A 26,605-nucleotide genomic window follows, 5' to 3' on the forward strand; every position below is an offset into this window, starting at 1 on the left:
TATTCACCATGTGACATAGAATTGGAAGCTCTGGAAAGAGTGTGGATCATCAAATTCTCAAGGCAATTTTAATAGCATGGGGAGAAAATTTTTTTCTTCACCTGCAGAAGGTTTCAAACAAGTGTCCTCCTTTCTTTGTGCAGTTACACATGACATTATCACTGAAATTCAAGAGAAACTTTTCAAATGTTTATTAAATGATTTTTTTTCATTTTTTGTTAGGGAATGAAACTATTTTCGGCTCAGAAGATAAACAATTCAGGAACAGCCACTAAGTTCTGAAAATCAGAAAATTAGATGTTATGAAGTTAACTGCCAAAGTCATGCTACTCCATAAAAGTTAGTTAACAGTAGCATCTTTCCTTTTCCAGAAAGAGAGTACTTGATGTCAAAATATTAAAGCCACCTCATAACTAATAGCACAGATTTAGTATTAAAAGGAAGATCCAAGTCTCAGGGTAAATCTTCCTTTTAAAGCAGTTATTGATCTTTCCTTCACAACACTGTTCGCCATTTCTGTAAAGCAATACTTTTGAGAATGGTGATGTAGGAAATGAGTAAGTCACAATGACAAGTGGGTAATAAATAATAACTGACAGACCTTCCCTGAAAACATACAACTGGTTTCCAAAGGACAATGAGTGGCAAAGGTGGGTGATAAAGTGGCAAAATGGGTTATTGTAGCACAAAAACCAAACAAACAAAAAAACCACAACTGAAATCTGTAGAAGTCTGAAGAAAGTTAAGGGGTGTTAATAAAAAAATTTACTTGGCTTTATCGATCAAACTGCAGCAGAATGAAACATGATTGTGTGAATAGAAAAGACTAGTAAGTTAAACCAAGTGATTATAAACTATTACTTAGCTCTGAAAAAAATCACAAACATAACAGGTTAAACTCAAGTTCTACAAAGTATTATGTATCTATACTCATTAATCATCTCTTTGTGCTGGTACTTTGGCCAGGGAACACAGAAGCTGAAGAAAGCCAAGAAGACAAAGCCATGCCAGGTAGCTTAATTCACCTACCTTGATGACATGTTCTATAACCAACTATGCCTTCCTGGAGTACAATGGAATCACTGTTTCAGCTACCAAAATTGCATGACAAAAAAGGCCAATACAGTTTACAGTACTACTGGTATCTTAAGAACAACTCATCAAGTCACTGAATAAGCAGCACAACAAAAGAAAAATCAAAAAACACAACTCCTCATTAACTACTAATACCACACAGTTCTTTTGAGAATATCATCTATACTTTTGTAGTTATAAATACAGATGCCACAAAGTAACACCTAAACACTAACTTCTGCCTTTTAAAATACTATACAATCAAAAATTCTCTCTCGTTTGATCAAGTTCCATAGAAAGAAAGAACATCCTAAAATTAGAATTAAAAAATGTTTTAATAAGAATATTCTAAGAAAAAAAAGTCTTAAAATTTCAATTTAAAGTTAAATGTAAAGAGTCCACTGGGGTCATATAGATTCTTTATAAATGCTTCCAGTGAGAAAAGTCAACATTTCTTTCTATGTCAAATAATGTTCTATTTTAGACTGCAATATTTATTTTTCATCTTAAAACTATTGTTATAATGTAGGCAACTGTTAACCAGTAAAATCTGTTCCCTAAGTAGATATTTATTGCTTTCTATAAAGACATTCCTAACATTCTGTGTGATTCACTGTAATTCAGTCTCCGTATCTTTTGGTATTTCACAGTCAAAGAAATACTGGAAATTAAAATCAAGATGATATTCAGTCATGGCATTACCTACCCTGCATTAGCTCAAGTTTTATGAAAGGACACCTGAAAAATGATTTAGTGATCATGCAGGTTATTTGAAAACTTAAGTACTTTCAACTAAAGAGATAGCTTAAATACATACTGTTTTTCATTAAATATTTCAGATATAATCCAACTAGATGAAAAGAAGTGTGATATTTTAAGGGGGGGGAATGATTATAAAGGTGAGATAAAATTATCATTGACGTTGACTAAAAAGCAAAAAGTATGTAGAATAAACTGGGCATTTCCTTTAAATATCTGCAGTGGCTGCTCTATTCACTCCTTTGCCTTGTCTTCGTAAATTGTGCTCATTCTCGGTAGACAGAAAAGCTGTACTTCATCATCTCCAATAATATAATCTAAATTTATTGCTATTTTAATCAAGTTGAATCTTAATTTGCTAATTTTATTGCAAGAAAATATACTTTATTCTCCCCCCCCATAAACATCAACTTATCTATCTCAGAGGTTGCAGTGCAAAATTAAATCCTTCTCCCACTGCTATCCTTTTAACACTAAAAAGAAATCACATTTATTTACTTTGTAGTACGAATACGATGAAATTCTATTCAAAAGATTAAAATCATATATAAAGCAGGCATTAATTGATTAAAAATGAAATTTATATAACTCCTTTCTAATAAATTTCTGCCCAGTCTTCAAGGAGTAAATTTTCAAGATCACTTTAAAAATTGTAATAACTCATGGTACACAGAAACTCATTGTAAGGAAAAAACGTTTTACCACAACAAAAAACACAAACAAAAAACAAAAACAAATTAAAGACAGTTCAGCAAGCTTGTGTTGGTATTATGAAGGTAACAGTGCATGAAGAAGCTCATTAACAAAAATGAAACAAAGAAATCAATATTTAAGATTAGCAATAACTGCGCAGTCAGTGCAAGAACTAAGCTTGATTCACAACTTCAGTTAAATTTTGAATCAAGTAAAGTCATTTTGACCAAATTTAACATTACATTTCTGCCAGCATAATAATATTTGCTTAACTAAAACAAACAAACAGAAAAGCAACCCACCCACAGGTCACTTCTGTAATACTTTATGTTAATGGGTAGCAGATACAGGGTATTTCCTTGGATTAGACAGTGCACATTATACCATAAGAGTTGGTTCTTTCAGCAACATTTCAGTATATGAAATTCCACATGTGGGTAAAAAGTGAAGAGCTCATATGTCGAGAAGTTAGAGATTACCCATAAACTAGGCAGATGAAAAAATCAAAGCTTGGACACACTACATTCTCAAAGCCTCTCACCTCTTATCAGAGAGGGCTATTTTAATTTAGTCTTCATTTTCATTTATTACCAGAACTCAAATACTGCAAAGAGTGGTTTGTGATGTACTATTTACTCCAACAAAATTCTTATCACTTGTTACAGAGAAAAATAGTCTTCAGAAGTAGAAAGCTGGTGCATTTATCTATCTACTGCTCCAAACGAACTAAGGGATGTGCGCAGTCATGTGTTTTACACAAATCATTAGAGATACAGGAATGTTTTGAATAGCCATCAATGGTTACATCATTAACTATAATTTACTGCAATGACTTATGATTTTCAATTCATAGAAGTGCATTAAGAGTGTGTTCTACACATACATTAACACTCCCCATCATAAAATAAAGCCATTTAACTTTTCATGGAGTGACTTTTATGATACTGTTATAGAAGAAACTAATTGTAGTTAAAACCTTTATTTTTAAAAAGGTCATGCTTTCTTATTGTAGTTTGTAATATTTAAATGGCAGTGCATGAGTGTGAATGCGGATGTATCGGAATTCTGGGCACGTGTGTTCAATACTAAACCCATCCAATAAGTTCTGCAGAAAACATGCAATAAAAAGTTATTTGCATATTATTTACCTATAATGAGGTAAAAGAAATCTAAATCGCAAATGAGTTTTGGAGACAAATCAATGCTAATGGACAACAATTACTTCAGTCACTGTGTGAATTAAAACCACGTCATTAATAAAGCTTAGGTGCTCTGGCAAGCACATCTTAAGTCCCTGGCAGGTCATTCAAGACCTGGCTTAAGAGGAACAGCAAGCATAAAATCTAAAACTATTTAGTTTTAAGGTCCACATAAAACAAACAAACCCAAATGACAAAAACCACAAGCTTCAAGAAAGCCTTCACAACTCAAAATTCCATCCCCTTTAATGACTGCCCTGAATGCCTGATAACATCTCAGTTTTTCACTATATAATGACAAGAGAGATCTAAAGAAAAAAAAACTAAAAGAGGACTCGGAATAGTCTTCCTTTGTTCCCTTTCTCTTGTGTAAAACACAGGGAAAATCAAAACGTTTCCTTAAGAAAAAAAGTGGTGTGTCTGAGTTAAAAATAAATCTAAACATCCTGCTGTTTACCTGAATGCTCAAAACCAGCTGTATGGAGGAACTACAGAGGGCACTGTTGTACCAGTTTTCAGGAGTTACAGTGCTGACGGCCTGAGAACAGAAGACTGCCAGAAAGAAATAAAAAGAAAGAAAGAGTCCAGAGTTAGGAGAGCATGCAAATGCACTACACCTAATACAGTAATACAGCAAAGAGACTGAAGCTGTATTTCTGAAGGAAAACGGACTGAAAAAATGTTCACGTAGCAGACTGTCAGGCTGATAGGAATACCGCAGTGCACACATTTGGCATTTTCCTTTGTAGTACTTTCCATGGAGAAGGTAACTAATCATAGTACTTCCTTATCCTTTGCAAACAGCAACCTCTTCCAGGAATCCCAGTCATAATCAATATGAAAATGAGTGATGCCCATCGTGCACTTCTTCCCCAGGCAGAATTTATCAACACGCAGTATCTCCATACTGTACAGTTCTCTGTAAAAGGCCAATTCTGTTTTATTCCTTTTTTCCTAATTACAGTTACAAATCAATCATTTCCATTTTGCAAACGGTAATGTTGGTGCAATATAAACCAAATGAAATCCTAGTCCTTCCAGAAGAACTGCCTTTAAACATACCGATCAGAAACAGTAAGTGTCCGGCTGAGAGTAACGCAAACATGCAATTGGTGTATGCTGTATTGCTGTATGCTGTTTACATCAAATGGGGGGGGGTATTAAATAAGTCAGCTTAAATAAGTGATTGTGTAAGAAAGCAAAATGATTTTTACACAAAGAATGAGCTCCAGAGATAAAAATGTTTATGAAAACAAATTTGATAAATGTTTTACTGTTCAATTATATAAAAGCTCTTCTATCCTTGACTGCATTTTATTAGAATTATCCCCAATTATATTTCATTAAAAAACAATAAATTTTAAAACATGCATTACTGCTGCCTAATGAGAATTGCAAACAATATAAAGCAGCTAGTTGTTTCTGCACAGAATAAGATTATTCTTTTTTTTTTCCCCATTTTTTTCATGTCTATCCTTACGAAGCCTGACGAAGTTGCCAAGCAAAAAAACGAAATACTGAAATAAGATACAGATAGCAGATAGCATCATCCACTTAAGTGAAACTGTAGAGGAGAAAGGTGTTGCTCATTTTTCAACAGTCTGCTGGAGGAAAAAAAAAAAAAAAAAAGCATGTTTTACAGTATTATAGCAAAAAGCATAGGATACATTATGAACACTGACTCGAAATCACATTTAAAGAAGAAAGGCTAAACGACAGATATTTTCAAATTAAGTTGGGCAATGACTTCATAACAAACCAAAGAATAATGGTTAGAAGAGAAGATGCTCAAGCAAATAGACAAAACATCTACCAGAAAATTGTCTACAGCTATGTGCATGAATGAACAAAAACAAACAAAACCAAAGCCACACACGTTGCCTGTGGATACTCACTTACATCCACATGCATAAAAACTGTGATGGTAACTGTGAAGAAACTGTCTCTCTAAGCATGAATAGACAGAGGTACTATACGAAAGGAAATCACAGAAAATCAAAATCCAATTTTTATTTATAAAAATATATTTTCTGATGAAAAAAATTGCAAAACCAGACAACACAAGTATATTTACCAAGAAAGACCCCAGTTCTTTCACAGACACTAAAACCATGGAATGCTTGTAATTAAGTAATTGTTAATAAAAAATTAAAAAAATAGCACGCATGTTGGAAACAGGTTTCATCCAGGTTTTCTCATGTTCAGCTTCCAAACAGGCCCTATATATGCAACATTAAGTGAAAGTCAACTAAACTTAAATTGGTATATATGCTGACTTCAGGCTAATTCTGTTTCTAAATCAAAATTATTTTAGAATTGCTGAACATATTACCAGTCTAGTGATCTATTTAGCGCTTGTTTTTCATTAGCATTGCTTCTGACTAATAGTCCAGTTTTATTTTAAAAGTTTCACCCTATTCTATTGTTTTTAAGTATTAGTAAAGTTTCACTATTATTATTTTCATACTCTTTTTGAAGTATGTTAAGACTGCAGGCAGATTGCATGCAGGCAAGCAAAACTAATAGTTTTTCTTAGCTACACAGTATTAATAAATGAAGTGCATATTAACCCACTAAACATCAACTACAACACTGGACCAAAACAAGCGAAGGTCTTAAATTATGATACCTGTTAATTCCACATAAAATTAACTGTGTTTTAACTCAGAAATGTTGTAATTCATTTCCACAGACATGCAATTGAATCCAAATGGGGCTATTACTGAGGCTGTTGAGTCTATGCATATCACCTAAATAAAATTCAAACCACAAAAAAAGTTTTGATAACGTTTACAAAATTGACTTAAACATTTTAATGTATTTTTCCATTTAACTACAATACCAAATGCCAAAATGTTAATAGATGACTCTCCAAATATTCAAGATATTTAACAAGATATTTGAGGTTCCTTTCTCCCCATGCAATACAGCACATTAAAACCAATTTTACTATCGTAATTTATTCAAAGCTTGATTATGAGCAATAGCTGCTAGAAGAAATACAGCATTGTTGATTCATATACAAGCATTTCACTTAACTACATTGGATAATAGCAGTGCTCCTAAGGAGCATAAAAGCAAAGTGATTAGAAGTCATTACTGTTAATTAGCATTCACTTTACATTGATAGGGATGAACCTTTTCTGTGCTGAACAAATGGAAAGCTTTTATCTGAACGTCTGCCAAACCTGGTCAAGGTAGGCACAGAAACAAAATGTCAGTGACCAGTAAGTAGAATTCAAAACAAAAATAACAAAAAAGCAAAACAAAATCTGAGGATGTATCATCATCCAATTAGTGAGATTCAGTTTTTAAACAGGAAGAGGTTTGAAGGGAATGAATAAAACTGGAAACTCATACTTCACATTCTGCAATCTCACTGATAAAAGGAGGAAATGTGTGTTTATCAAACTTGCTGTGAGTGCACGGTTCATTTGGCGTCCTGTAAACAATGCCTGGCTGCCCATTTCCAAATGCATGTGAGAATCTTGCAACCCAGAACATCATATTCAGCAGGCAAGGTCACGCTAGAGATGCCCTGGAAATGGGAAATTAGGAAAACCTGGCAATCAGAGGTTTAAAGCTGACCAGAACAAGCCCTCAGGCTTGCTTACCATCTTTCACCACCAGCCTGACTGTCTCTGCTTATTCAATATTAACACAACAAGACAGAGTGAGTGAAAACAACTCCACACACCTAACAGGGAGAGATACAGTGACTTTTTTGTTTACATGAAGCTCAACATTTCTCACGGTAAGAAATGTTTGAGGTAGTCTCAAACATTGCTCAAGATCCCATTCTGGAAGGAAAACTGACCCCTCCTGAACAGTTCAGATGAGACAGAGGCATCCTGTTGATTAAAAAATTTCCTTGTTCCCTTCTCATTTTAAAATTCAAACTAAACACACACACACAAAAAATGTCTTGAGAATGGAACAAGGTCTATAATTATTTTTACTGTGTCTGAAGTAGTGCTATGTGATTACTTCTTAACCTCTTCCTTTAACTCACTGTCTTACTCATTGCTGATGACAATGGTCAGTCCCCTAGGCGGAGGAAGCTATGGAGCTTCGCTCCAGAATTAAAAGAAAAAATAACAAGTGAATTAAAAAAAAAACAAAAAAACATTGAATGTGCTGAGTGCAAAGAGACAATTCAAATTCTTACAGATAAACTCATTCTAAAGGTAGAGGAATTGTTATTCTAAAAGGTAGAGGAATTCAGTGTCCATTGCATGAAAAATCACATTAAATATTTTGCCTTAACAAATAATCTTACTTTGATTTATCTTTTATCAGGGTAGGTAGCCATTTAATAGAATTTCAAAAAGTTTATATACAACATTCATGACTAAGGGCAAGAAGAAATGTGCTAAAAGATACAGTGTCCAAACGTTTACCTAATCAACACGACTAGTAGAGGACACAAAAAATAAATTCTATTGTTTCATCTGTCACTGTTTCCCTCGACACTTTAGGATGTTTTTTTCAATACTAATATTTAATTTACTCTACATGAACTGTACTTCAATCCCTGAATTATATGTAAAGCTAATCTATGAAAGTATCAAAGGCATGCTACTCTCAATTTGCATATCTTAAGATATGGAGAAAAAATCAAGGAGGGGTGAGTTTTTTCAGAATTTTTTTTATAAAAATAAATACCTCTTCCTATAATTTAATCTTTCTCAAAAATTTTTTAGAAATATACCTTTGAGAAATTAGGCTACACATCCACACACACACACACACAAAATCAAATTGTAATAAGGAAAACATCAAATTTTCTTCAATTGAAAAAAATGGGAAATGGTGACTGGAACTGCTCCAGAGACTTTGGAGCTCTCTGAATCCCATCAGTAAGAGAGGGAAGCTACCTGCTTTGTCTGAACATTTATAAACTGCAAAATTAGTTTGGTGAACAGCATGCTGAGGACCTGATATTAAAGATTCTTGAGGTCAATCAACATTCCTTAACTAATAATATTTAGATCTTTAAGACTCCCAAGAAAGTCTGCAAACCTTTTCCATACATGTTAAGAGTACACGATTAGACTTTATCATGCAAATACTGCCCCTGAAGTCACAGAGACTACCAAGAGCTGATTAAGATGGATACCTAACAGCCAAGTGACTATTTCTAAATACTTTACTGTCTGTCTTATCAAACATTTTTTAAACACTGTGTACCTAAAGTAGAAAGTTCCTTTAGATTTACTCATGAACTTTCTCTGGGAGCACTCAGATGTTTGGCTGTACGACAGCCACAAAGTCAGCCGTCAGCACCGAACCTGACAATCCTTTTCTACCCATTGGCTCCAGGAGCTAAGTTCTGAAGAACAGTGAAAGGAAGACTGTTTCCGTAGCATGGAAGGCTATTACCTATAACGAGGAACCGAAAGCTTTATTTTCTATGAGGGAATTAATCTACTCATTCATCTCAAACCCTAGCTCTGTTTGCTGAAGAACTTCAAGTCTTAGGGAGTTTCACTGAATAATGAGAGTACCTAAATTATCTCTATTCCACCCAAACCTGCATGGACAACACACTTTGTCTCAGATGAAGTATCACCAAATTGCAAATTTCATCTGTCAGATGGACAGGAATACTTCCTGTCTTCAGTAAACGTCCGTGTGGGTCTATTTCAAAAATCATGATCCTGCCCATAAAAAAATAATTAAATACATGAGTCAGACTGCACTAATAAGCTCTTTGTTGCTGCAACTACAAAGCACGTTACCTATTCTTAGTAACTGACTGAGTTATAAGATCACTGCTCAAGGATGTGGTATTATTTTAGAAAATGAATTTTCTTTCTTTCCCCTTCCACAAGACTGATAAAAAGAAATTCTGCCACAAGCAAAAGCTATTTTTATTAAAATGTTTCACAAATCCAATATACCCAACATCAATTCTTACTTTTCAGGTGATAACCAATGAATGGTATCATAATTAATAATCCTTCAGTCCTGAGATCCAATATATTAATTTCTTTCAAGTATACTTTTTTTTTTCTGTAAGCTTGCAGGTTCAGAATCCAGGAAGTACACCACAAAAAGAACTGACAGAAATATGTTAAAACTGAAAATACACTGAAAGTCAACGTGCATGCTTTACAATAAGCATACACAAATATATTACAAAGAAACTATGAACAGAATCAAGTTTTTGAAATACTAATTTTGAAAAATTCGAGTACTGAAAAATGCTACAGAAGATGAAAAATAGTTTGAAGGAGAAAAAAAAAAAACAAAAGAAAACAAAACAAAAAAGCTTTTAATCAATAAAGTTCTAGATTTCCACAAATTACCCCAGCAGTAGAAACTTACCAAACACAGGCAAAGCCTTCACAGAACACAGGAGACAAGGCATGAAACTTGGAAAAGGACAGCACTGTCTACTAAAACCCAGAATTGAAACAAATTACCTTGCATTGGTTTGTACAGTCTGGAAGCTGCTATAACCATCGTTCTAAACAAAAGCTTTAGCCATAGATCCTTGGGATATAGAATATAACCCAACATTCAACAGAAATCCATCCAACACAACCTCTCTCACACCACTTTAATGTGTGCTTGCATAAAACATTAATGCATTATTTGGACAATATCATAATTGCACTGATGAGGGAGAAAGCAGTTAAAGCCTATATTGAGGAATGCATTACAGGAATGTTTCATTAAAACCCCTGCATGCTCCATTCCTTCTAACCACTAAAGGGAAAGAAACAGTTTTTCTACACAGTTCCTGATTTCAAAGGTACAGATGTGATAAAAACCTGAAAGATAATTCAGATAACTAAGAAACTCTAGAGCATATACACTTTACTGGAAAAAGCCCCAATATGCAAAGTGACAAACATTGACAATCAAAGATATCAGCAATCCTTATTCAGTAATATGGATAGTAAGTTAAATTATTCATTAGAATTCAGAATTTATATGCATCACAAAGTAAAAATACTACTATCAGGTGAGGACTGCCTGGTTAGATACATTTAGGCATCATATAAATACTCTGATATATTTCAAAATATATACAGAATAAAGACAATCTAAAATAGGACATTAGCCAAGTAAAGCATAAATATAAATTTATTTCATACATATCAATCATCTAGGTTTTTGACAATAAAATTAACAAGTTTACAGTCATTGGCAGTCAACATCACTTTTTGAGTCCCGTGAACTACAACAGGACTGTTGCCCTGGGTTTCCAAGCACTTCAGAGGAACATTTAACCTTTTAAACATCATGCTTTCATAACGTTTTAACGTTCGTTTTGTTTTTTGTTTTTTAAATCAAATGCTTTTGATTTCATCATACCAGTTTTTCAAATGTGGTTTGTTTTTAATTATTTTTTTTAACTAAACATGTACCTTTAATACAAGCATTCTTTACAATGTGAAAGCAAGGCACGTTATGTAATTTTCAACTTGACACACCTTTCCTGTACAGTTAGGCCCAAACCATTTGACAGAAAAACAGAGATACATTATTTTGACCAGTGTTTTAAAATTAAGTTCACTTAAGGGTGCATTTATACAAGCTTCCTGCAGAATTCCACTCATCCCTTCAGCAGAGAGCAAATTGAGCTCTCTGTTTAAAACTTAACATCTAAAAAAAAAAACACAAAGGAAAATCACGAGTGATTAAAACTTATATAGTAAGGCTACAAAACTGCAGTCATAAACTGTGAAAAATACAAAGTTTTCCAAGTTATTTTCAATACAGAAAAGAAGTTTCATCTCCTTTCCTTAAAACCAAAAATACAAAGAGTTACAGCTCCTGCAGATTACGTCCACCTGCTATATACAATTATACATCAGAATATGCAAGACTTCTACTGAAACTTTTGCACCAGAATTTCACAGGTAGATTTGACTATAGGGGCACAGGTTATCCAAAGATTAACAATATACTGTCTTTATGTTAGTATTTGTATCTTTAAACTATTATATAGTGGAATTAATATTTCTATACAGGAAAGAAATAGTTATTTGGTTCCAGACAACTTGATAACATCTCTTTCAGCTGTAGTTATAATTATCATGTATTAACTTCCAAAGCAGAAGTTGTCAAGATTTAACATTAGCATTAATTTATGTCAAGCATCCATTTCTCCAAAGACAGCAAGGATCGAAAAGGAAGTATGATCTTAATTGCCACTAATCTGCCCATTTTTAATTAAATTGATCAGTAATTTATTATCTTACACAGTGGCAGAAAACTGCTAGCATGCAGCTTTAAGAGACAGCATATACTAACTAGTCCTGCTAATTTCTAATACTATCAGGATTCATAAGATATATAAAAGTGCTGTACCATATTTCTTTAAATTTCTGTACTGCATGATATGCACATTCCATTTGAAACCTCCATGAAGCACTCTAGAGTGCTACAGCCTACGTGCACTATTCTCCTGTTGAGTAGTCTCATACTCAACACAGGTACATGATCTTGATTTTCCCTTTCAAAGATGCTTAAAAAAATGTAACATCCAATTTCAACATGGTTCAGAAAGCACTCTGCATTCAAACCACACTCTTAGTCTAATCTGAAAGTTTTTGTTGTTGTTGTTTTTTTTCTACCAAACAAAGAACAAGCTAAAGCTTTCAGGTTTATGAATCTCAATTCTAATTTCAATGGAAAAAATGGAGAAATCGGAAAGGGTGCAGGAAAATGTTCAATACCTGAACTGAAGACCAGAACTATCTTCAGCTGAAATTTCAAAAAGCGATCTACCAGTTTTATCCGTAAAATTAAATGTGTATTTATTTTTAGTAACCATAAATATGTTTTTCTGAACATTGTATTGTTTTAGTACTGTGCACTGCAGACATCAACACAATAAAATACTACAGCTATTACGTGATATATTAGAATATAGTTGGATGGCTACCAGAATCAAAAACATAAAACATTCTGTAATACTTTGTGAACTATCTGCAACATAAAAACAAACGATAGATTCTGTTTTATAGAGCATAAGAGCAAACAAATGGAAATGTACATACATTAATTTCTATGCATTGATAAATGCACAAAGCCTCAAAAACCTCTAATTCAAGTAATCAAACAATGCATTATTTCAAATATGAAACTACATAAACATTTGGTTTGGGCCTGAAATGTGGATTAATAAGTCTGATTTACACTGTATGAAAAAGGGAATAAATTGAATAAAGTTACACCATGTATTTGCAGTGCAAGGAAGAACAAAGGAATAGAAGTTAAACTTTTTAACAATAAAAGTGTCCAAAGCTTTTCTCAAATACCTAAGTGGATCACTTATCTAAATTCATAAATGAGTCAAGCAATTTAAGCAATAAAAGCACATTTAAGCACTATAATTGTCCCCAAGTATTTCATTCTTTTCATTCAGCATACCTTAACAAGTTTCAAGAGGTGGTAAAGGTCTTCAACCTCATCCTCCTGACATGCAGTATACACTCTTCCAGTATTTACGCTGGTACCCTTAATGAAACAACGATAGAGTGGCAAATCCAATGCATCAGCATAGAGCTCAATGGCATGGTGTCCAACTGTCTGATACATATAGCTGTCCAATTCATCAGTCTGCCCTGCCACAGTCAAGAAATAATCATATTAGGTACATGATTTCAACAGTTACAGATAACTATTATACTTCAAAGCACTGAGAATGTATAGATGTTAATATTTTTTGGTTCACAAACAGATGTTTGCTGACATTACCTCTATAAACATGGAAAAAAAAAAAAAAGGATTGTTTTCTACACCCAACAGACATATGTCAAGAACGTGCTGCCTATTTGGAAATTGTGCAGACTGTTTCTCCTTTGGTATTCCTTCCTGCTTCATCCAAACATCTTGGACTGGTCCAATTCTGCTATTATTTATATGGTAATTCAAATAGGAGCATATCTCAGAGGCACAAACCCAAGCCCATTTCAGCATATTCAGGGCAAGAAATCTGGACTGCATTGCAACACTGAAAATAAGCAATAGGTTGTCAAAATTTCCAAATTTTTTACTGTTTAAATTGTTATCATGGTCATCAAGAGACAAGAGCAGGTTATCTGAGCCCAAATGGAAAAAAAGTAGATTGCTACAATGTTTTGACATTACTTAACATAAAAAAAAGGGAAATCTATTATAGGTTCATTCTACCTTCAGTCCTTTTAATAATTAAGCTCAGAATGTAATCAAGTCTTTGCTGCTGTTTCCTTAATCAGGAGAAAAAAAGTTAACTGAATTTTCTTGTAAGTAATCTGTAGCTAACAAATGAGGGGGGAAAAACAGAGTTAAAATGCAGCCGTCATGGATTACAACTAAATCACAAACTCCCTGATAAAGGATTTATATATAAACATCTTTCAGATAATTTTTCAAACAGGTTAAAAAAAATCCTGAAATTTCTGCCTCGTTTATTAAAAGCTAGCCCAGTTCACTATTTTAATGTTAATTTGTAATACTGGCACTTCTCTTAATTTACACACAAACACATTAAACACCTCTGCTGTACATCTAGCACATCTTGCAAGGAGAAAGCTCTATAATATTGATCAAGATAACTGATTTGTGATGTAACAATTAGGTCATGTCACATTTGATGTCATGCAACAGTAACAAAGATACGTATTTGCTCAAAATGGGCAAATCCAAACCCATAATCACAACTAACCAACCTAAACCAGAACAGTTGACATAAAAGGAAACTCAGTATTTTTCAACATACATAAAATATGACAAGGTCTTTAAACTGATATTCAGTTCAGAATACATACTTTCTTTATTAATTGAGACTCTCCAGGCAACAGTGGTACAAGATAAAATAAAATGAATGGCATAGAATCCACCATTGCCTGAAGCACCTCAATTAACTTTCCACAAAATTTCCAACTACACACTTAGAGAGAGCATTTTATGATTTTAATGACAATATACTACATTTCTGATGTGGATAAATTAGTTTAAAGACAACATACTTCAACAAGATTAGAGATGATTATGTCCTAGCTACAAAGAAAATAAATTGTTACTGTATTCCCAAGCATTTGCCAGTTCTGTCCATGACTCATCTGTGATGTCAGCTCCCATTTTGTTTCACTTCCTCTGTATAGTTTCCTAACATGCAGTTACCAGGTATCACGCTTCACTGTTTAACATACATTGAAAAGTTAACATATGGTAATATATTTTAACGTATTTATTATACTTCCCTACCAGCTGGGTAACAACTCACTTCATTTTACGTTCTAGTCCAACAAAGAAGTAAGTAGTAGTCATCTCCTCCTCTTACCTCACCACTGGCTTAGACTACCTGAGTTGCTCCCATTATCTTTCACAAAAATAAGCCTAGGCCTAGCCTGTGAGGAACTGATCATTTCTGATCCAAGCTAGAAGGAAGGAAAAAGGCAGGAAAAATGTGCATCAAGGTCAACTGCAATCCAACTGGTTCCTCAATCCAGTTCACAAATGCTGGGCTAGAATACTGGAGAAAGATAAATGAGGATAAAAACAAGCAAGCAGCTGCAAAACAGCTGCTTATTTTTTGCAACCTGGATGGTTCGTGCCAGTTTAAAGCATTTCTAGAAATACAGTGTTTGTTTTGTTTGTTGATGTCCTGTATCACCTTTTACTATTTGTGCTACTGAATGCATACAACCTCTTCATACTCCACCAGAAATATTTGTATTTTCCGTTTTTTAATTTGAGGAAGTCTTTCTTTTAACTGATCTTCATCTTGTGTGATGTCCCCCTCCCCTGAAGGAAAAAACATTTTTCCTCCATCTCTGGGATTTCCTTAATAAGACCTTCAATAGCCAAATCTATATACAAATATATATATACAAAGGAACCTAAGACAGGCACAGCTGTGCATGTTTTGTTTCTAATTAAAAAAAAGGGAAAAAAATAAAAACAAAAAACATAAGAATTAAAGCTTTCCTACCTGTGCTTTCAGCAGGTCTTAAATTGGCTAGAGCAACAATCTGATGCCCAGCAGCAACACATTGCATCATATTGTAACAGCTGTCCTTCCCACCACTGTAAGAAAAATAAAACAGTGGCAATTAAGTAAAAATACTGCTAAAAGTTTTAGCCCCTTATGGCTTTTGCCTAGCTGCTAAAATTTAATATCAACAGAGCTGGTTACAAAGTTTTCAAATAAAATGCAAAATATTAGCAGGAGCAAAACAATGATTTCACCATAGCAAAGCTTAAACAATGTTTGTTATTTATGCGTAATATCTATACACAGTATCCATAAAGCATGCATCCAGTTCTAATCTTTATCCTGTTTCTTATCAGAGAGCTTCCACAAAGAACAACCAGTTAAACTGGAATCCCTTCAGAACAAGGATTATCAAGGACTAAACCAACAAAAACCCACCAGTATTTGTTCCAGAGAGCCACCAGCATTAGCAGTCATTTTAGATAAAGACACTCATTTAGTAATAATATTTATACTTCATGAGATACATTTGCAGAAGTTTCAACATTGTGTACATTTGTACATCCCATTGCCAGAAGTTATAATTATTAAAAGTAGTAGTTTCAGTTAGCTCTGCATGGAACATGCCATTTTTTACTACAGATACCTGTAGATAACAATTATTAGAGCTGATTAAAAAAAAAAACAAAAAAACACACTAGAAAAACAAGCAGAACAATATTCTTCTCTGAGGCCAAGAGATGATACCATAAACACGGAGAATTCAATTAAGTTTGACTCAAGACCTACTGGAACCTTTCCCACTATCAGTGAGGAAAGAATCCTGCTCTCCTGGTGGAACTGAAACAGACGCTTTTCCACAAATTTTAATCCCTATCAAAGAAATTTTACAGTCTCGTAGCAAAACAAAGACTGCTGTATTCTACACCACTTACAAAGCCCATGTTCAGATTCCCAGCCTTCAACCTACAACTGCAAAAATCAGCCTAGGGCAGGAACTGGAACACAGATCTAGATCAGCTCTGTAAAACTACTCCTTGCCTTACACTCACTGAGACAGGGAGAGGAGAACAGACAGTAGTAACAAGCAACCCTTGCTACAACAGACCACCAGTTTCCTTGTGGCCACAGTATTATTATCAAATGTCTTCAGCTTTTTCAACAAAAAGTTCCCTTTTTTATCTATCCCTTTATGCAAGAGCTTGAAACTGTATTACAGGGATATAATCATACAGCTATTCCCCTTCATTTATGCCTTTATCCATGCTAAAGTTCTGTATGCTGACCCTAATTTATTGTGTAACTCAAACCTCAAGTAGAAATAATATAAACAACACAGCATCCTTTTGTACTTTATAGATTGTCATAAAGCAGGTGCTTATGTTTCAGTGTTATAAAAGTAAATATAAATATGATAATAAGTAGATTTCTAATTTGAGGTTCCATCTGTACCTGACATTATTCTCATGCATACCTACAACTTTCTTCTAATCTATATACGGACAAAAGTATAAAATCATATGTTCATTATTTCTGGATACTGTGCTTGATAGCTTGAAAACGCAGTTAGCATTCATTTCATAAAGTGAAATTTCAGGTTTAACAGACTCATAATGAGACAAAGGCTCTTTTCTTTCTGAATGGCTTCATTTTACAAAGTATGAGCCTCCCACTAGCTCTAATTTCAACTCCAAACAAGAAAAATAATTATGACAGCTGATATTTCCCCATGCTGCTTAGAGCATTTCAATATTAAAATGGAATTAATTTTAAATTCAATTTTAAAATAAAAATAAAAAGGACATCAGAATAAATCTGTTACTCTTTTAGATTAATTACAATTAATTGAATTCAAATTCATCATTTTAAGATGAGGCTACATTCAGATTTCCCAATTTTGACCAAAATTTCTAGAGTACCTGCTGTATCACATGCTACTATGTTATTTATTTTCTGCATTACTGTTATCATAGCCCTAAAAAATAACCGTGTCAAGAAACAAATGGAAGTGGTGCCCACCTACGTGATCTTCTAATCTAACTGTAAAACACATGGCAATTAAGGCCAATGAAGCCAGACACCAACAGTGTGGGAGGAAGGTGGACCCAGCATAGGCCCAGCCTGGCTGAGAGCTAATAGGCTGTGGGGGTGTGAAAAAGACAAAAAAAAGGCACTAAGAAGAATGATGAAGTCAGATACTGAGGTAGCTTTGAAAATGTTGCCTGGAAACTCCTCTCAGTTGTCATCATAGAAGAAACCACAAAGCCTTTTCGTAGAGAACTGTACAAAGCTGGGCCACAAACAGGCCTAGTTTTGACAGTGCTCTGGGTATGTCAACAGATAGGCTTATAAATAAACAAAATATCAGAAGAAAAAAAAAAGTAAGGTAATGTAAAGACACAGGTCCATAAAAGGCTTCTGGGGAAAAAAAAAATACTTGCTATAGACAAATATAACAATTTACAGTAAGAAAATTCTAGAAGAATTAAAGAGTTGAAAAAAATGTATTTCAGTGGGAAGAGTGGCTTTAAAAAGTCTATGATTTAGCACAATATACAATACAGGGTTTAGCCCGTAAATACCACTTTAATAGCAAGACTATCAACTTTAAGTGTGGCCAACGTTTTAGAAGAAAAAGAAACAGGTTAAAGTAGTTTTATACATAATCCTGACCTTTTCAAAAGTAAGAACCACTTTTTTTTTTTTCTCTGATCTTTGAGGCTAGCTCTGTTACAAAGATTTCAGACACTTTGATGTCTCTTTAAAACTCTTCTTAAACTATTACTGAAACTAAATCCATCCTTGTAAAACTGCCCATTAAAATAGCAATTGTGTTACAAACCTGTTTTAGGATTTTATTTCATCCTGCCTTTTAACACATTCCTCTGCTTAGAGAATATCAAAATAAATAAACCTGGAAGACTGAATCTTATCTCTAAAAGAAGAAAAAGCACTGAAGCTGATTTTCCTACTCTGTATTTAAGCAGGTCTTGAGAAGTGTAAATAACATTTGTTGTATAATTTGGATGATGTTTGCAGTAACTTGTAATTGTTGGGGCCAAACCACAATTTCAACAGGGCTTGACATTCGAAACTGCCTGAGAGAATTTAATGCATTAAATGTTAACACTTCAGTAAAGTTAGTACACGCAAAAATAAAAATACACTGCGCATATACACACAATCCTTTTCCATTCACAGGTTCCTTAGCTTGCTGTCGTCTAATTCACTATTATTTCTCAAGAAAAGAATGCACCGCACCTGTCTTTGTTAGGAAAACAAAATAGCATTAATCTCTTTTCAAAACTACTACTAGAAAAAAAAAAAAAAAAAGCTGTTTACAGCACAACTGTAGAAACTGACAAAAGCAGAAAGCAGCAGGACTATGTGACTGGGGAGCAGAAAAAAAGCAGCCCCAGAAAGACAGGGTTGTGTCAAACTACAACTATTAAATGAGGGAGCTCTTTTTTTTTTTTAAAGTGAGCAAAATTAAATGCCTCTGAGAAGACACACTAGGAAACCTATCATAAGAGATCATAAGATATTGGGGGAAAAATGAATAAATCTAAAAACTGAACTGAAAGTAGCAAACTCCCCCGACTGTCCGGGACTTGGCAAAGGCCCCGCAGCCCCAGGCAGGCAGCTCGGGCGTTAAGATTCTTCTTATGTTAAGAACCTTGTTTCGGGTGGGTTGTTGGTTGGTTGGTTTTGGGGGGTGTATGTTTTGCTGTGTTTTTACAGAGCGCTCTCGCCCGTGTCCCGGCCGCGAGGGGAGGCGAGAGCAGATGCCGCCGCAGACCCCTCCCTGCCTGCAGGCGGGGACCTCCTGCCCGCAGCCCCGCACAGCCGCTGCCCCCGCAGCCCGCCTCCCTCCTCCCGCCCGCGGAGCCGAGCCGGGCCGGGGCGGCGGGCAGCAGGCGCGGGGCCGAGCCGGAGGGCGGCGCTGGGCGGAGCGCGACCCCGGCCTGTCCCCCGCGCCCTCCCCCCCCCGCCGGCCGCCCCGGCCCGTTACCTGATGAGAGCCACCACCCGCATGGCGCCCGCTGCCCCGCGGCGGGTCGGAGCCCAGCCAGCCCGCCACCCGCGCACGCCGCCGGCCCCGCCGTGTGCTCCCGCTCCCGCCCGGCCGCCTCCCCGCAGCGGGCCCTCCTCCCGGGGCGGCCCGGCCGACTGCCTGCCCGAGCCACCGGCCGGCTCGCCGGGCCGCCGCCGCCTCGCCCTACGCCGGCCCGTGCGGCCGCTCCCTGCCGGGGCCGGGGAGCGGGGGCCGGGGCGCGGCGGCCGGCGGCGGCCCGGCTGCGGGGCGGCGGGCGGAGCGGCGGCGGAGGCACCGCGCGGGGCGCCTATGTGAGAGCAGGCCGCGGGGCCGGGCCGGGCCGGCGCTGCCGGGTGCTGCGGGGAGCACCGCGGGGCTCGCCCCGAGGCGGCGGGGTCACCGGCGGCCCCTCCGGGGGACCCTGCCCTGTCAGTCCCCGGGAGCCGGCGTGGCGGAGGCCGGAGGGGAAGGCGGGCAGGAGGAGGAGGAGGAGGAGGGCTGCTTGCTGCAGGCCTCGGCGCTGCGCTGCACGCGAACGTGTCCACCTGCAAAGCCGGGGTGGGCTTCTGCGGGCCAGAAACCTCGTGTAGGGCGCCTGTGGGGCAGCTTTCTGAACAACCCTGCCGCTGTGCGTATCGTACTATATCCCCTATAGGTTTCTAGGTTGAATCGGCAGAAAGCTTCTACAAACGTCTGGTCTCCGAATCCAGGCACGATTTTCCTTCTCCCAAGTTACAGTAGAAATTTCTGGGTTATTTCTGCTGATGTGTCATCCCAAATAGCGTTCAGTCGAGTAACTAGCCTACTTTTAAGTCTTACACCACCAAATAAAAACATTTTGGGGGGGTACCACGTCTACATGTTGCATAGTGGTCTGAGGGCCTACCGCTCCCCGGGCTTGTGCACTTAAAATGTGGACAAGAGATCTCTGTTCTGCAGCTTGTTGCTCCCCTGCATGGAGTTTGCTGTGGAAAGTTAACAGGGGTGCTCACTGTCTCAGGGTGAGCCCCCGCGCTGCCTGGCTCCGTTACCCTGCGGTACCACTGGTTATGGCTACACCCAGCCCATCCATTGGCAGTGACCAGGATCTCGACTCATAATACCTACTGAATTGCACCACAGCAACCAGTGCAGCTAACGTAAAGGTTTTGTTCCTCAGAGCTGGGATGAAGGGTATGCTTTATACGTTGCAGGTGCTAACTTACCAGCCCTGTGCGATGTCGTGTTATACAAGCTATATAACAACCTGTACCATTGAGATTTTGTGCAAGACTCTAACAAACAAGTTCCCTGCTCACAATTTGTTGGGTATGAAGTTCCCAGGAAGAGAAGAGGTAGAAGAAAATAGAGAAGAAAACATTCTAAGAAAAAGCATTTTATTTATAGTGATAAATGTGCCAAAATAAATTCTGAAATGCCTAGTGAGACAACTATAGTATTTAAGATTTTTTTTATAGCTCATGAAACAGTTTGATATCCTTTTTTTTTTTCCAAGTGATTTGTGATTTTGTATGATTTGTACAGTCCAAGTTGAAATTTGTAAAATAGTGGGTAATTGTGGGCAGATATGAAGATGGTACTGCCTTACTAAATGCACTTCTGAAAAATTAGGAAATGACAATCAGTATAAAACTTACTAGATAAGTAGTTGTGAAGATGTGGGAACCACAATAGATTTTTCTGTATAGAAAGAGTTATGAAAAATAACGTGTTTTAAAAAATAAATCTTCACGCTTTGGCCATCACAAGCCAAATGAGACAATTTTTTTTACTTACAGGACAGATTGATTTCCTTGTAGTTTAGTGATCATGACTTAAAATATAATTAGCCTTTTCTTCAACACATCTTAGATGATCTGGACCAGGGTTACTTAGACATGAATGATGAGAGGGCACTGGTTTTGGTGGGGTCTTTTTTTTTTGTCTCCGGTAATGGAGACCTCTTCTGAATTAAAGATGCAAATCCAGGGGACTTGAGAGATTTTAGCTGAGATTACTGAATTGAATGAAGCAGTGCTGCATAGTAGATGTGCTGGTAGACAATAACCACACCTCTGAGGAATTGTAAAAATGTCAGACCAAAGTATTTGATTTATTAAAAAATATATATATATTTTATCACACGTTGCCTCTCTTTCTGCTCCAGAATGAAATATTTTTGGTTTTGGTTATCAAAAGAAAGAATAATTCAGTTAGTAGTTATGAACATTTAAAAGGTGCTCATTTTACAATATTTAGCAATAGTACATGGAAAGTCAAAAAGTCATATACATAAGTTATTCTGCTTTGGAAAATGAAAGTGCTATAAAATCAATACTTTTACTCACACAACTTTATAACAAATTCAAAGACATGTAAAGCTCTCTTCTAAGTGTCATTGTTAGAAGATCTAGAAAGGAGAATAATTCTGAAATCCTCTACTCTCTCAAAGGTTCATTATTATTACTCTTCTCTGATAAAATGCTGCTTCTTTTTCAGCAGATGGTTCTATTGCATTCAGTTTTACAGCTTTCAGAAGACAAATTTCCACTTACAAGTCAGACTTGTTGTTTGAAGTAGAAGTTACATATGACACTGCAGGACCAAAGTCTTCTTAATTTGCTAGTGAGACTGGATTTTTACCTTCCAATCGATGAAGGCATCAAAAGTTATTTGCACTAATAAAAAGTGGGATTTGGCTCCCAGAATATGTGATGTGTTTCAGAGTTGAATAGTAAAGTGGGTCTGCAAAACAAATCTGTATTTTTTACCAGAAGTGTGCTGTTTTCATATAATTTGTAATATATGCAGTGAGTAAACCTTTTCACTCTCATCCACCTGATGAAATATCTCTGGTGTAGTGTCACTGCTTTTAAAAGTTTTGCCATATGACAGTGGACAAAAGGCTGTGCATCCTCTCTCAAGCCGGTTGCCCCAAGTGACATTCAACTCTACTGTGGCAGGAGCTGAAGCAATAAAATTCACCAAAGCTGCCTTTATTCTTGGATAGGTACTGGTTAGTTTGTGTAGAAAGCCAGGGATGGCTCAGTGCTTCTGCCTCACCATTTTCTGCCTAGAAAGTTGAAAATAATAATAATGAATTAATATAACTGGAGGAACCTGTCAGAGGATTAAAAAATGCAGTGCAGTATCCCTAACGACCTGGAATAGTTAATTAAGTTCTCTTATAAATGAGTTCCAAAAATAACTTACCTTCAGTAAGTTATTCTGAGAAACAGTCATTTTAGCATACCTGAGCTGCAGTGCCTATTAGAAAAGGGCCAATTATCCAGTGATTGGCAGTTAAAGGTGAACTGCTGAAGTTCTTAATTAAAAGATTTCCTATTATAATCACCAGTAAGTAACGGAATACTGCATATATAAAGTAGACATAATGTTAGAAGAACATTTCCATTTTAAAACAAAGATTCGGAGAATCACCTCCTCCTTTACCTACCGAGCCAAGCCCCAAACCGGAGCGTGAGGGTTTCCGTGGTGTGGCTGGCGATGTGCCACTACTGCCCTGCAGGGAGGTGCACTCCTGTAACCCTCCCACAGGCAGAAGTGTTTCCCTCCGAACAGGTGGCAGCACTTTCACTGCTGCTAATACCCCAAGCTGTTTGTGTACTGCAGAAAAGGGATTGTAAATTTTAAAGGAGAGTACTTCTGTCTTTAACTATGGAACTGTGGAGCTAGCTCCTTGAGCTGCCTGCCATTGACAACTTCCCCAGATTTCCACTTACTTCACAGTTAACAGGATATTATCAACTCATCCATGAGATACAATGAAGTTAAGTTTTTTGGGGAAAAAAAACAACAACAACAACAACAACAACAACAAAAACAACAACAAAAAAAAAACCTTCCAGTTTGGAAATGTGAGATGTATTGACGTAGTAAAAGCTGAATGAAAGGGATTTTGGAAGACATATTTCCCCATCTGGGCATGAGGACTCAGGGTCATTCTGTCTACATTTCAAGCTCACCAGATATAAATAGCTTTGCAGTTTTGCTGAATGCTGTATAACCATGCTACCAGGGCATTATGCCTGAGATAATACAGCCTACTGAGATTAGCTTGAACACCTTGTCATACCATTCACCTCTTTTTAGATCGAAGTAGGCATGCAGTGACTTCAGGTCTGTCTCCAGCCATTCACACAGATACTGCCCTCATGATCCGCACTGCAGGTGGAGGCTGAGTTACCAGGCCTTCGGGCTCCTTTCTTTCAAGTGCTCCATGTAAGCTCTAATAAAAATACATACAGCTAATCCTATAGTTCCTAGTCCTGATAAGGCTTGTCATTTTCCTAGATGATTTGACCTATTTCTGCAGAACTATGAAATCCAACAACCTTCCTTCATCCTCTAGCATTCAAGATGACTCACAGACCTATATTTGTTGTCCACCGTAACAGAGACAGAATTTAGCCCAAGATAGCATTATTATATGTTTTTGACTAATAGGTAAAGGTACTTATGTGACTCCACTTTTTCTAAATTTTTGCTAAACTCTTTCCTTTTTGTTAATCAATCTACCAACGTTCAGTGAGTCAAAAGAACAAAATTAACCTTTGTGGCCATGCTTCCATGAAAATGACCAGTCTGTTTCCATTTCCAGCACACACTAGCACAAGTTAAAATTAATTTTCAATAGAAGCTGAACAGTTTTTCCCCTTGACTAGATCTGTTCTCAGTGTTCAAAATTTTTATTTTAGTAAAAGCACTAACAATAATTACCACCAGGAGAAACTGTCAAGTGTGACTGGCAAAATCCTTCATTTACCTTTTTTCTGTTGTGCTTAGTCCAGTGGATTTTACTGTCTTTTTCACCAAATGAAGTCCTTCAGTACCCTCAATGGGGAAAAAAATGTCCGAGTACCTCCACCTCAGTGGAGCCTGTAGTACCAAAGCAGTTTCTATTCTAATTTACATTAATTTTGATTGCAATGGAAAAGTTAAGAATGGATGTTATATTTACAGGTTAAACAGTCTTTTATATTCTCCTCTCATTTTCTCACTTGTGAATAAAAAACAGATTTTTAGAAATAAGCATTTCAATTTTTAAATTTGCATGAGATTTTTAAATACAAAACAAATGTGAAAGCTCTTCTAATGCTACATTGGTACAAATGTGGATCAGAGATGAATTTATACTATAAATGTTACATTGCATGTAAAAGATTCAAAAAGTTTCTATTATATAACATTAAATGTTTCCTGTGAAACTATATTAACTGCCAAAGAAGACTGAAAATGGAAATTTTGGAGCGTTTCTGTATATTAGGGACTATGATCTCTTATTAACCATTCCAGAGGATAAGAAGAAGATTGTTTAGACTCAATAATCCTTATAAAGTGTTCATCATCTAACAGCTTTGAATCTATAGCTATAGGCTGTAATTTATTGGGAGTTAGCCATCTATTTGATGGTTACAAAACACCTTGGAAAAATGTGGTCATGGATAATAACCCATGAGAACAGAGAGGAATTAGCTATCTAGATAATGAAGTTAAGCTACAGTATCTTCTCCATCATCATGAGTTAAACCACTGGGAATGTTGTAGGCAGAAATGACTGGGATATTTTTAAAGAGACACAGAATTTTAGAGAAACAGCTTTAAAGAAAGGAGTCAGAAAATTGAACTGGTATAATGCAAATCTAAAATGAACTATAGCATCTTCTTGTGGTAGTATATAATTAGGGATCATTACTCACTTACTAAATGGTTCTGCAGTTCATCAGTGATTAAGAACATTTGAGTAGGCTAAAGCTGCTGAAGTTTCAGGGGAATAAGCAAACTGCAGCTTTTTTGGCCCATTTGTTTCACTGTAGAATCTTCCCATACCACAAAATACTTATAACATAGCTTTAAGTAATAAAAATGACTGTTTTCTCTGTACTCCACTGTTCCTATTCTGTTTAATTACGCCAGTACAAATATTTTTAATAACTTTAAAAATCAGAACAGTTTTTAACTGTGTCACATTCAAAGCTGTTTTCATCTCATTGTAAGGTTTTTCAAGGGAGAATTAACCTAGTAAGTATGAAGCTGTTTTGTCCTAATTAGCAAAATGGCAAGCTTAGCTTTGAGACACACAGAGAAAGCATTTTATCACTGCAAGAAAAGCAGCAAATCAATTATAACTTCCAATGTCCCATAGAACTTTATCACATCATGTGTAGTATAAACCACTGACATAATATGCCTCTGATTTTGAGACCTCAAGGAAGGGTGGCTGTGACAGTGCCCTTTGAAATAACATTGAAGCGTCAGCTCCCATGTCAACATCACGCTCTAATCAGTGCAGTCTTTTTTGTTGCAGGGTCTTCCACCTTCTAATTGACCCTGACATATGCTATTTACTCTACCCCTTGGCTTTGGACATATAATTCCTGTCATGGTCAATTATGAGGTGATAGAGCCTGCAACCACTGGGAGCATTGCTTAAAATCATCCTACACAGTAAGCCCCGAAGTGACCAAATTCAAATCTAACTGGAGGGAAAGAGGGGATCTAGTCTTTGATAAAACTAACATTCTTTTCACTTCTGAATAGAAAAATGTCAATTTCCATCATCCTATATGGTACTGAGACAAATGGTGACAGTGCTATTTCTGAAACAGGTTAAGGAAAAGTACAAAAGCCTTTACCAAACTCGACATACTCTGAAATGAGGAAATTGTCTGTACGAGCATACAGTATGCATAAAAATTAGATTACACTACATTTGAAAGGCAGATGAGAATTTAAGAGTGACAAGTGGGCAAGTGCTAAAAATAAGGGCATGTTACTTCCTTTCCAACACTGCTTTGTCTGTATGCTTTCTTTTATGTTGTTTAAGCTTTGAAGTAAAAAAATATTTTGCAAGAGCCTGAAAGACACTCCTGATTACTGTATTGATAAGTGGTTTTGAACAAAAAG

At 36.4% G+C, this 26,605-nt stretch overlaps 1 protein-coding gene across 12 annotated transcripts in view; it reads right to left on the reverse strand.

Annotated features, from left to right (window-relative positions):
- DPH6 (diphthamine biosynthesis 6) overlaps positions 1–20,184 on the reverse strand; it is a 196,463-nt gene extending 176,279 nt beyond the window's left edge. For 4 of the 12 annotated variants that reach the window (XR_010831707.1, XR_010831709.1, XR_010831705.1 and 1 more), the window contains exons 1-3: positions 19,676–20,183; positions 15,661–15,755; positions 13,116–13,309 (exon numbers count right to left, since the gene is read on the reverse strand). Coding sequence is in view for 7 of the 12 variants with exons in the window: in XM_066997501.1 (XP_066853602.1) it covers positions 13,116–13,309; positions 15,661–15,755; positions 19,676–19,698 (312 nt within the window). In the remaining 5 variants the exon portion in view is untranslated. Of the gene's footprint in view, positions 1–13,115; positions 13,310–15,660; positions 15,756–16,598; positions 16,618–17,582; positions 18,448–18,505; positions 18,824–18,845; positions 18,929–19,339; positions 19,363–19,675 lie in introns of those variants that run through there. The other 8 variants (XM_066997502.1, XR_010831708.1, XM_066997501.1 and 5 more) reach the window with 8 other exon arrangements.
- Positions 20,185–26,605: the final 6,421 nt, after the last annotated feature.

The sequence above is a fragment of the Anser cygnoides genome, chromosome 5 (assembly GCF_040182565.1).
Source record: "Anser cygnoides isolate HZ-2024a breed goose chromosome 5, Taihu_goose_T2T_genome, whole genome shotgun sequence".
Taxonomy (NCBI): Eukaryota; Metazoa; Chordata; class Aves; order Anseriformes; family Anatidae; genus Anser; species Anser cygnoides.